The sequence below is a fragment of the Egretta garzetta genome, unplaced genomic scaffold (genome assembly GCF_000687185.1).
Source record: "Egretta garzetta isolate BGI_Z169 unplaced genomic scaffold, ASM68718v1 scaffold30, whole genome shotgun sequence".
In the NCBI taxonomy this organism is placed as follows: domain Eukaryota; kingdom Metazoa; phylum Chordata; class Aves; order Pelecaniformes; family Ardeidae; genus Egretta; species Egretta garzetta.
Window position 1 is genome coordinate 3,122,136 of NW_009258383.1, and position 10,807 is coordinate 3,132,942.

The following is a 10,807-nucleotide window of genomic DNA, read 5'->3' on the forward strand; positions in this document are numbered from 1 at the left end:
AAGTTGTACCTTTTTTCCTTTTTCCACCAGCACAAGGAAAATTTATTCTGCAAGGTTGCACTGGTGCAGCTGAAGGGCTGCAAAACATGCCCAGCTCAGTGTGGACAAACTCTGTCACCACATGATATATATTCTAATGTTTGCAGCTCTGAAAAGGAGTTTTCTGGCATACAAAGTATTCTCATGTGGAGCCAGTTTGCTTGTTTACTGTGAAATAACTTACTTTCTTTGAAAGATTAAAAGATAGGCTTTTTATGGTTCATGATAAACCAGGGCCTGATCAGAGCAGAGGGTTGCATTCCCTGCATTCCTGACAGGTCTCGAGGGTGAGTTGTGGCATCATCTGCGGAGGAACAGCACAGAGCCCTGAACCCAGGCCTTGGCACTGAGGGGGTAAAAAATACTTCAAGCATCAATACAGATACACTTAGAAGTTTTGTTAAAGTTGGATACAGTAAGAGCTTTAAATGAACCAATAACTGGTTCATCTAGTATCTTCAAAACAGCGTAGTCAGCACGAGTTGCATGGTTTTGAAAAACATTTCCGCCTTTGAGTTAGTTTAGATATTTTGAGTTGTCAGCTGAAGGCTTCAGATGTGGTTTCATAACTGACTCCAACAAATCTAAGACTGTGGTGTCTACGGAGTAGATGACCCCATCTTTCTGCTCACCCTCCCCTGTGTGTCAGTGCTTTCACTCATGTGGCCGTGCAGTGATTTGCATCTACTAATCCACCTGAAAACGAGTACTTTTTATGGGGCTGCAAGGGTGGGACCACTAATGCTGACGTAAGGTAAGTGATGGGAGAGTGTGGTCAAAAGCAGGACCATCTTTTCAGCAGCAGTAGAAATGTTACATCTACTTATGTTGACTGTGAAACGGCACCCTTAGAATATTATCTCTAGGATGTGTTTCTAAAAATAGCAGCCTTGTTATAAATCCTCCATCTCTCTACGAGAGCAGCTAGTACTGCTCTTCCAGACATGTCTTAGAAACTTTAAAGTTTCTTACAATGGCCAATAAAAATCAATAGTCAGTTTTGAAAATGATCTTATATGATCATAATGCAGATGAACAAAATAAACTTCTATTCTAATTTCCTAACTTTGTCCGTGTGTATTTCTGTATTGCCCTTTGATAATATTGTGACACTGAGCAATCTGGTTTCATTGTTATTTTCACATGAATCTGAGCCCTCTTAGTGAACATCTGATCTGAGTGAAGTCAACGTAAATATATATTGAAATGTTTTTAGTCAGCTGCAGACTTTACTGTCAACGTGCCGATAATGATTTTTGTTCTCAAGATGGCTCCGGTGATAAATGACTCATTTTATGCGATGGCAATAACTTTCCTATAGGGTGTTTGGGAGGATGCATTAAAGATTCCTTCAGCTATCCAGATGTTAAAATATCAGAGAAATTCACTTGTTTCCTCACAAAGCCAGATACATGGACGTTTTATGCAGAACTCTTTAGTAGGGAAGACAGATTTTCCTTAAATAAGCCAACCAATTTAATCATACTGCATTCCTAAATAGCCACAACCTTTCAGCAGCAGCACTGACAAGCTCAACAACACATATTTTGATCCTCTGGATGTCTGTGACTCATTTTCATTTTCAGGGACCTTTGGGTGGACTGAAGAAATGCACCATGAAGAACTGGAGATCAGGGCTCAGATCTAAGGTGATGTGCTTCCTCACAACAGTGAAGGCTCAGTGCATACCAAAATGATGTCACTTTCGCCTGTCAGAGGGAGGAAGATTTATGCTCTTATCAAATTATGTATGAGATAAAATCTAGTGTCACTGTACTGATTCCATTGGGGCACTCTTTAACACAGCCTAGATTATGACTTTGATTCACCAGAGGCATGTGCTGGATTAATTTCCATAGGTCTATTCCTATGGTTGATGTTAACTCTAAGTTTTAAATAGGTTGTTGAATTAGGTACATTTAGGGATATCCAATGCATCCCAGGTTAAAGCTGTACTGCAACAGTCTCCAGGTCTGCTGGAACATACACAGCATAGGAATGGACTCTGCAGGATATATTAATACAAACGAATATGTGAATTTGGGGAAGCATAGCATCATGAAGAGATGTCCATAAAAAAAGGGAAAAACCCCTCAAAAATAAGGCAAAGCAAAAGAAAGTTCTTTGACTGTGCTCTCAACTATCATATTAGCTCAGACGAGAGTTTACTTTCACATTATTTACTAACAGGTGGCATTTATTAGAAAATTACAATGCAACAGTGGCAGAAAACAGGAAAGCACTCGTTCTTTTTGGACGAGGGTTTTTCTGTCTTTTTTTGTTGTTGTTTTTGTTGCTGTAACTAATTTATATATTTATTTTTACAAAGTAAGCCCAGTTAGTGAAAATTATTTTATGCTCCCTTGCTACTATACCAACAAAATGAAATCCAAGTTCCTGCATGATGTGACATGTAAACCATTTGTGCTGAAGTGACTGCCAGAAATGGATGGAAAGTTTTCATCTTGAAGAAACACTCAAATAAAATGCTAGTATAATCTAAAATTATTCACTGACAGTAACTGCAGGATTTTTTATGTCTTCTCTTTTTAATCGTCAGTTTAGCTGAGTCTAGTGTTCAACAACTTAGAGCATCAGCAGAGAAAGTGATGTGTTTTCCCTTCTAATGTTCAGTAAATCTGAAAACCAGTGGGGTTTTTTTTAAAAGGAAGACATAAAACAATTTTGTTTGCATTTCCTGGGAAAAAACCCATCAGCAGTGCTGCCATCTAAGGTAAAGCACACATGTTTTCAAAGAAAGTATTATGAGTGTGTTACAAACACTAACGTGTTGCCTGATGCAGGTCAGGTTTTAAAAGCTGGACAGCCTGGGCTCCACCTAGATGCTGTGATCACAAATGCGTGCACTTATCTCACTTAGCATTCTCGTGTGCCATTGATTCAGCTTCATTTCCTTTCTTTAAGGCAGTCAGAAGTCAATAAAAATCGATAAATGGCTTATTTCTTTTTCATAATATAACTTCAGATTTTCCAGACAGCCACTTGCTGCTTTGCTCAGAGACAGTTAGAGCTGAGTGCCCATTTTTCTGCACCGGGGAAAAAAAGTGACAGTTCATTAGCTTTTGCTATCAAACTCTAAAATTACACAGTCACATCAATCCACCTCCTCTGTCCTACAGAGCTTCTCTGTTATCACAAAGCCTATTCAGAATTTCCCCAAGGGCCAAGACCAACACTTGAAAAAGAGCCTAACTTTGTACGAAACCAAAAGCATGCCCTGTTACCCACCATCTGAGACACCGCCGCCCGACCTCGTTCTTTCTAGTGCTGTTATTTCAGACCTGTATCAGTTCTCAGTCTGACCACAGCTGGGAGTGATCTCCACCCTGCCCCCCCAAGCCTGTGTAACACTAGTTTGAATCTTTTATTCATTCACTGACAGAAATATCAAGAGGTTTCTTTAAATGACAGCAATATGCCCGGATGACTGATCTGCCAGAAGGATTCTTTAGCACTGTGGAAATAACTGGCTATCAGAGGGAGACTGCTTTGAAGTTACCATTTGCAGCACCCAGAGTACTCGGGTTGGATCGGTTTTTACTGAGTTACTTTCATGGCAAGGTCTTTTTGTCCCATCTGAAGAGTTTCTTTGTGAGCAGTGAATGAGGATGCATCTTGGGAATGATCTGATACTTCAAAAGATGATTCTTGTAGTTTATCTTGCAGTAACCTTTTCTTCTGAAGGAAATGCTGCAGAGCCCTTGTATTGATCACAATGATAGCGCACGCAGTGTGCTTTATCACTGCGCTGTCTATGCTGCCACCTTTCATATAACTCCAAAGCAAATCCTTGTGAGCTAGGACTTCTATTAATTGATTTAGGTGTAGATGTATGCTGACTTTTATAATGCAACTTTTTTTCTGCAAACACTTCAAAACAAAACGGGAATGGTAGGGTCAAGAATATCTTTATACTTAAGAAACAGAAGGTTGGGGTTTTTTTAAAGTTTTGTTTCCTGTACTGAGTTTTAATAGAGGGAAAAAAAAAGAAGAATTTGCACACCAAAGCATCTAGCCAAAGGCAAAAGTTACATTTGGAAAAGGAAAACTGATGGCGTGTGTCAGCTAATACACATTTAGTAAAAGTTTCTAACCAGCACTCAGTCTGTAGGAGCAACGAAGACTGACTTTTAAAACCATACCACATTATCACATTGTAAGCAACAGTCCCCTATAGGTTTCTACATACCCAGACAAAAGTTGATTTCCAAGGTGTTAAACACTAAGTGTTTTAAGACCAATACATTTTTAACTTACAAAAGCCATGGTCATAGCTGGATTTTTAAAATATGAAAATAATGATACGCTAAGTTCTAGGTGTGAAAGTCATTATTCATGCCTAAGCCCATATACTTTATTCGTCATTGGTCACTGAATAAGTCAATTATTTTAATAATCTTTAGCATAGCTGCAAAGACAATTGAATGCTTATGTGAACGCAGTACAAACTTGCGTGTGGACAATCCCTTTGAGCAACTCTTGTTCACAGCAGTGCTAAGGGTACTAGCTAATGGGTTTTGAAACACGATTTCTAGCATGCCAGTATTAGATACTTGAGCATACATGCACCCTTTGCATAGCAGTTCTGGCAATGTTCTCTTACAAGCAGGTCTTGGTGTGTTTTTGCCTCAGTAGATGCACTGTATTTCTGGGTCTTTTGACCTTCCTTCCTATGCAGGCTATGTGATCATGGACAAACTCCTGCTCGGTTCTGCAGATATTTTTTCCTCGTTTTATGCAGAACTTTCAAAAAACGCCCTGCTGGAAGCCTTACAACACTCTGCAATTTTAGCTTAAAGAATTTTATGAATCGATAGAAATACTCATTGAAGCTGTTACTGACTGATAACTGGAAAATGAAAAATAACAGCAGTTCAGGAACAACTATTCTCTCCTTTTCTTCAAAGCTCTGTTTTAAGTTACAAGATGATCAGTCCTCACTGACCTCAGCAGAGAGATTCTTTCACCTTTGGATTAGGCTACATCCTATGGGCAATGAAAAAAACCAGCCCCAAAACACAAGTTTACACACACTTTATGCAAGGAGGATACTTTCATAAGTTTAGCAAGAGGATGATATAATTTTCTGTTGCTTCCTGCCTTCATTCACACTGAAGCCGGAACCCACACAATGATGGGAAGACTCTTACAGTAACTAATAATAAAACAGATTGCTTTTCATCAATGTGAGCCAGGCTAATTTCTACAATACAACGTAAAATGCGAAGTGGACTCCTTTCAGTTTCTTTTCTCAGCAGTTCTCCCTTTCCTGTCTTTACCATAAGTGATACTGCCACGGCAGTTGTGATACTCAGAATACAAAATGGAAACAAAAAAATTCATGAGCAGGCCACAAAACCAAACGACACCCAACATGCATGCAGCACGGTTACTCTTCAATACACATCAGAGATGCTGTGCCAAGCATCTGATTATGGGGGCAGGGCCAGCAAGTGTGGAAATGGGGTCAAAAACCGAGGAACTGGCAGGGCTTCTCTACCAGCATTAATGCAGGAGAGGGCCAGACCTTCTGGGAGTGTGCTCATGTCTGAGACAAGGACAACCAGGAGAACTGCTGGGAGAGGGACAACAGTGGCAGGGGACCTAGATATACTGGAGGTGCTCTTTAACAGCTGGATTGGGAAATAACTGTGATTTTGGCTGCCAGGTCCACTTGACCTGACTCTAGCACACCCCCATTTGGAATTGTTCAGTAACATATGGGGGCAAGCGTCAAACCTATATTCACAGAGATGGAAAAATCAGAGGCATGACAGTGTGGCACTTTCACAAGTTTCTGTGTATTTTTTCAGGCAAGATACCTGGGGATCAGCAAGAGTTTTACCTTAAAATAGGTACTTCAGACACTTTCACCCTACCTGTCTGGCTTAATGTGCAAAAGAAGTTAGTATCAGAACAGAAGCTAATGATGGAGTTTCAGAAATCTAGCACATACCTATCCTTCCGTAATCGGTCATGATTTGATTTAGAACCAGAAGTCAGTAATTGATTACCTGTACAAAGCAACCGCAACAACTTCAATCCTGGCTGGAAAGCAATTGTTTTCAGAGACACAAGTAACTTCAGTTGCAGAGATGGTTTTAGAAACAGCATTGTAATATGGGATAAAAAGCCAGGAACATAGAGAGTAAAGCACACTCGTGCATTAAAAGAAAAATAAAAGCCTCCAGAAACTTACCACTGAGGTAAGAGCCATCTGAAAACTGTAGATTCGTGCAAGGCCAAAGTCGGCTAACTTTATCTGCCCGCTGCTGGTTACAAGGATATTTTGGGGTTTCAGGTCGCGATGCACCACACGATGTGAATGCAGAAAATCCAGTCCCCGAAACAGCTGAAGCATCATATCCTAGATATAAAGAAGAAATCAATATGCAATTATCAAGACAAGGTGGCAAACAAGTAAACTCCCTGTCATAATCTGCAAAACTATTTTAATAAATATTGACTTAAATATGTGCACAGGAGATAAAAACAACTATTAATATAAAATGGAAAGGATGTTGCTAGAACTAGCTGACTTGAACAGGTGTCCTTATCAAGCTAATGTATTGCTTCTAGCTCAATTATTTGAGGTTGATTGATAGAAGTATAAAGACTGGTCAACTTAAAAGGAATAGCAAAAGCATGTCTGTAAATCCCAGGACAATTTCAAAAGAATGCTGTCCAGGTAAGATACATAGCAGCTTTTTGCTCTCAACTTCAAACCATGCACCACTTTGCATCTCACAAGTTTATGCTTTGCCCTGCCCCAGTGAAGTGAAATTTTATCATTCACTTCAACAGGCACGAGGTTCTGTTTCAATCAGAAAAACTGTTAAAATGACAAATTCACCAGGATTTAATGTAATAGAGGCAAAAAGTTTACTTGGCAGAACCTGTCATATAGAATTTACTGAATAGGACAGAAACTACCTTTAGATCAAAGTTTAGCACTAAATCAGTGTAATAATCACAGGTAACAGTTCTCATTTTGCTTTCTGTTCTGTTATAGTGATGCAATTTTCTATAACATTTCCACAGCTGAAGAAACTATTTAATCTGTACACATGTTTTCACATTAATCTTAGTAACATGAAAGGGATGAATCAACAGACTCAAAACTAAATATTAGAAATCCCCTGAATTTCAAATTAGAAGGATACTGTCAACTTGAAATTTATATTTGCAAAATGGGCAATTACAAGAAGATGCTGCAACAAGTAAGAAACAAAAGTTTATTTTCTGTATGCACTTGACTTGAGTTCATGAAACTCCAGCTCTGTGATTGCTGGTGACGTGCCTTTTCCATAAGACATGCAACAGGGTGTCTGCCAATCCTGTTATTAGCAACCAAAAGGATCTTGGAGAGGTGGATGGCAAGAAACATGAGAAAAGAGAAGAAGGGTAAACTGAAGTTGGTTGCTTTTGTTCTTCTCCATGGACTTGGGCATGTTTCAAGTAAATATTCAAGGCACACTATTAAAAGGAGTGATATCTGCAAATGGGTTTAAAAACATCCAACTTGATAATATTGCTTTAGCTGGATGCATTTTTAAGATACACTTTATAGAAATTGCTACATAATTTAATAAAAAACTTATTTTCATGTAATGTTCCCTGATCATCTCTACAGAAAGTATTATAAAATGTATAGATATTAAGGCTCTCATAAAACATGGCCATTTCTATATACAGCCTATAACTCTGTCTGCCAAACAGTAGTAACAGTGGTCTGCTCATAAAGGAATCAGTTTTTATTTGAAGACCCTGATGATGGAGATATTACCATGGAACTATGGATGCTGTGACAACACTTAATTATAATCACCTCTGAAGGATGATGGTAAACTGAGCACACCATTCCCTGTTAGCTGATACCTTTTATCCCCTTTTCTTCCCCAAGAAAAACTGAGATCTGATAATTTTGATAACTAGTATAATACGGTTTGCACCTTTAAAACAAAACCACAAAGTGTATTGAATCCTCTTGTATTTGTGTAATTTCCCTTTGCAGTTCAGAAATATGTGGAAGAGCTTGGACTACAGCTCTGCAGGTTTCAGTCATCAGTAGAATTAATACATGTCATATCTGCTCACCCTGTGCTATTACAACTTAAATCAAATCCCAACAGTCTTTAGATCAGTCTTGCAGATGTAAAGAACACACCAAGAAGTGCCTGGTTCTCTTAAGTATGTTATTAATAGTTTCACTGAATTTGGGTCTAATTTTTTTTATTCTGGGTAGACATAATATCAGATAAAATAAGAAAATAACTTAAAGAACTTAAAGATTAGTCAAGTAGACCCTGGTGATTCCCTTCTTGGTGACATTTCTGTATCCTACTCCTTTGTCAAGTATGTAAACTCATTCCTGCAGTTACCAAACACATCAAGAATATTTTTTTCCTACAACTGATGCTGGTTTTGTTTCGACTTTCTTCCTCAAGCTCAGCAAATGCAATTCTGCTCTGCTACTTGCAAGTTGCAAGCAAAGTCTTCAGTTTCTAAATTCAGTCTTCGTCCAGGCACAGGTAAAAAAAAGAAAATATTTGAAAATGGAAACTCCTATATCTTTCCCTCCCCCCATAGGACTCAAAAGATGAATATCATTTAATGAAGTTCTCCTCAGACACAAAAAATGAGATGTGCCGCAGAAAAGTGTACCAGGAAAGTGTGAATTTGAAAGGTATTAGAAAGCAGAAGGAAAACTGGGGAAAAAGGTGCTATATTTCCTCTTCCAGGAAATTCAGAGGTAGTCCATAGAGGCTACTCTCTAGTATTCATTTTGGACTGTTGATTATGCTCTTTTGCTATCCCAAATTACTTAGTAATACACATATGAACAGATTTCAGTTCAAAATGATCTTAGAAGAACAGCCCAGAGATTCGTGTGTGTAAGGAAGGGCACTTTGATGCAAAAAGACCATTTGGTATTTGTAATTCATTATTATCCTGTTTTTAAATTCTCAGCCAGTTAGAAAAAGAGCAGACACCAAAATCACATGACATAGGCCTATTATTATGCACTTTAAATACAGAATCCCAGATGGTGTAGTTCAGAATTTGATATTTGTTTGCACAAACAGATTTTCAATATCAAAGCAAACAAAAGAGAGTGCTTTTAAATTACTTTTTTACCCATGATGAATGAATGATTAATTTTGTGCTGTACATAACCCCAGTCAAAAACTGTTAGGCCTCATATTTGGAAAATGACTTCACACTCTTAGCCACTTGCAAGAAACATCAGACTCAGTCTGAGCTGGGTGTTTTCTTTGATACACGAACTAATATCAGAAGATACTAACCTTTGCTAGCAAATTGGATAAAGGCCGTAAACATGTACAAGCCAGGTCACTAACTAATTAAATCAGGATAATTCCACTCATCTGACGGAAATGCGTCCATTTTTGTTAGTGATGATTACCCAGTATTAACTCAATTACCAAGATCTAGAAATAACTCCGAGAGAGTCTTCATGTGCCTCAAGGATTAGTTTGTTCCGTGACTGCTTTTCTCTGAGAAATTTTCAGTGATAGCTAGGCATACCATACTTTGGAATTACAGTTAAAATCATATTTCAAAATTTAATTGAAAAATGATCAATTCTTTTCAACAAGAAGATTCATGCCTTACCAGATTTGAGGAACAAGCTCTGGTGAGTCATGATCAAACCTCTACTGACATCTGTCAGATGTTCTTTGGATATTGTATGTTTACAAACATAGACACAGAATAGCGCCTATTGTCTCAGAATAGAGATTTCTGCCATGATTCTAACATCACAAAACCTACAATGGTTGTTGCCCAAATTGAAGATATATACATTATTCCACTCTGATTACTGTCAGATAATCATGGCTTTCCAATGTTTTCCCTTTTCAGGCTACGTTTTCAATGTGGTCTATGCACAAATCTAAAATATTTATCTGTCACTCAGTTGAAAACTGAGCTATTTTGGGAAGCAACGAACAAATACACTTTCCTTAGGGGCAAATATGTAGCTTTAATATTGTAAAAGCCTCATAATGGAAACAGCTAGGAGCAAAAGTTGTTACGGAAATGCTGCATCTTTTGCATGTTCCACCATATATGGTATTGGTGATGGCATTGCTCACTCTGATATTTACTGAATTTATCAGCACTGAATGTCAGGACCAAATTATGATGAACTTTTCAAGCAATACCATATTATGTCACGAGTCTCAATGACACACAGAAATATGTCCTGCCTATTCTGCCTCTGCCACTGGCAAGGATGGCCATAGGCTTGGGTTAGGCTGACTCAGGGGCAGCAGGAGCAGAAATCCTTGATTTCTTATAGACTTTTGTTTCCTCCTTGTCCTATCCCCTCTTGACCCTACGCTTCACTGACCCCTCTTAACCCTCCTCCAGCTTCTGATCCATAAATCCCTTCCAAGCCATTGATTTTCAAAATACCCCTCTGATCCTTTAAGAGTCACCCACCATCTTGACTACCAACTAAAATATCTGTCAATGGCCTGCAGTAACTTACTTCTTGTCTAAGGCCAGCCAGATTCTCTGGAGTACTCTGCCTGCCTAATCTAAAAGAGGGTGGCATGGCTGTTGACCAAATAATTCAAGCATCTACTCAAAGAAAAAAGAAAGTACGGAATTGTTTTGGGTGTCGGTGCTCAGGTGCTGGCAGCTGGGGCTGCAGGGGCCTCTGTCAGGGGAGACCGGGGGCTGCCCCGTGCCAGACCCAGCCAGTTCCAGCCGGCTCCAA

General features: G+C 38.8%; 1 protein-coding gene across 1 annotated transcript in view; it reads right to left on the reverse strand.

The window, feature by feature from the left end:
- The window catches only part of CDK6 (cyclin dependent kinase 6), a 127,586-nt gene that overhangs the window by 65,874 nt on the left and 50,905 nt on the right, over positions 1-10,807 (reverse strand). Inside the window, exon 4 of the mRNA XM_009641816.2 lies at positions 6,260-6,427. Coding sequence (XP_009640111.1) covers positions 6,260-6,427 — 168 coding nt within the window. The remainder of the gene's footprint in view (positions 1-6,259; positions 6,428-10,807) is intronic.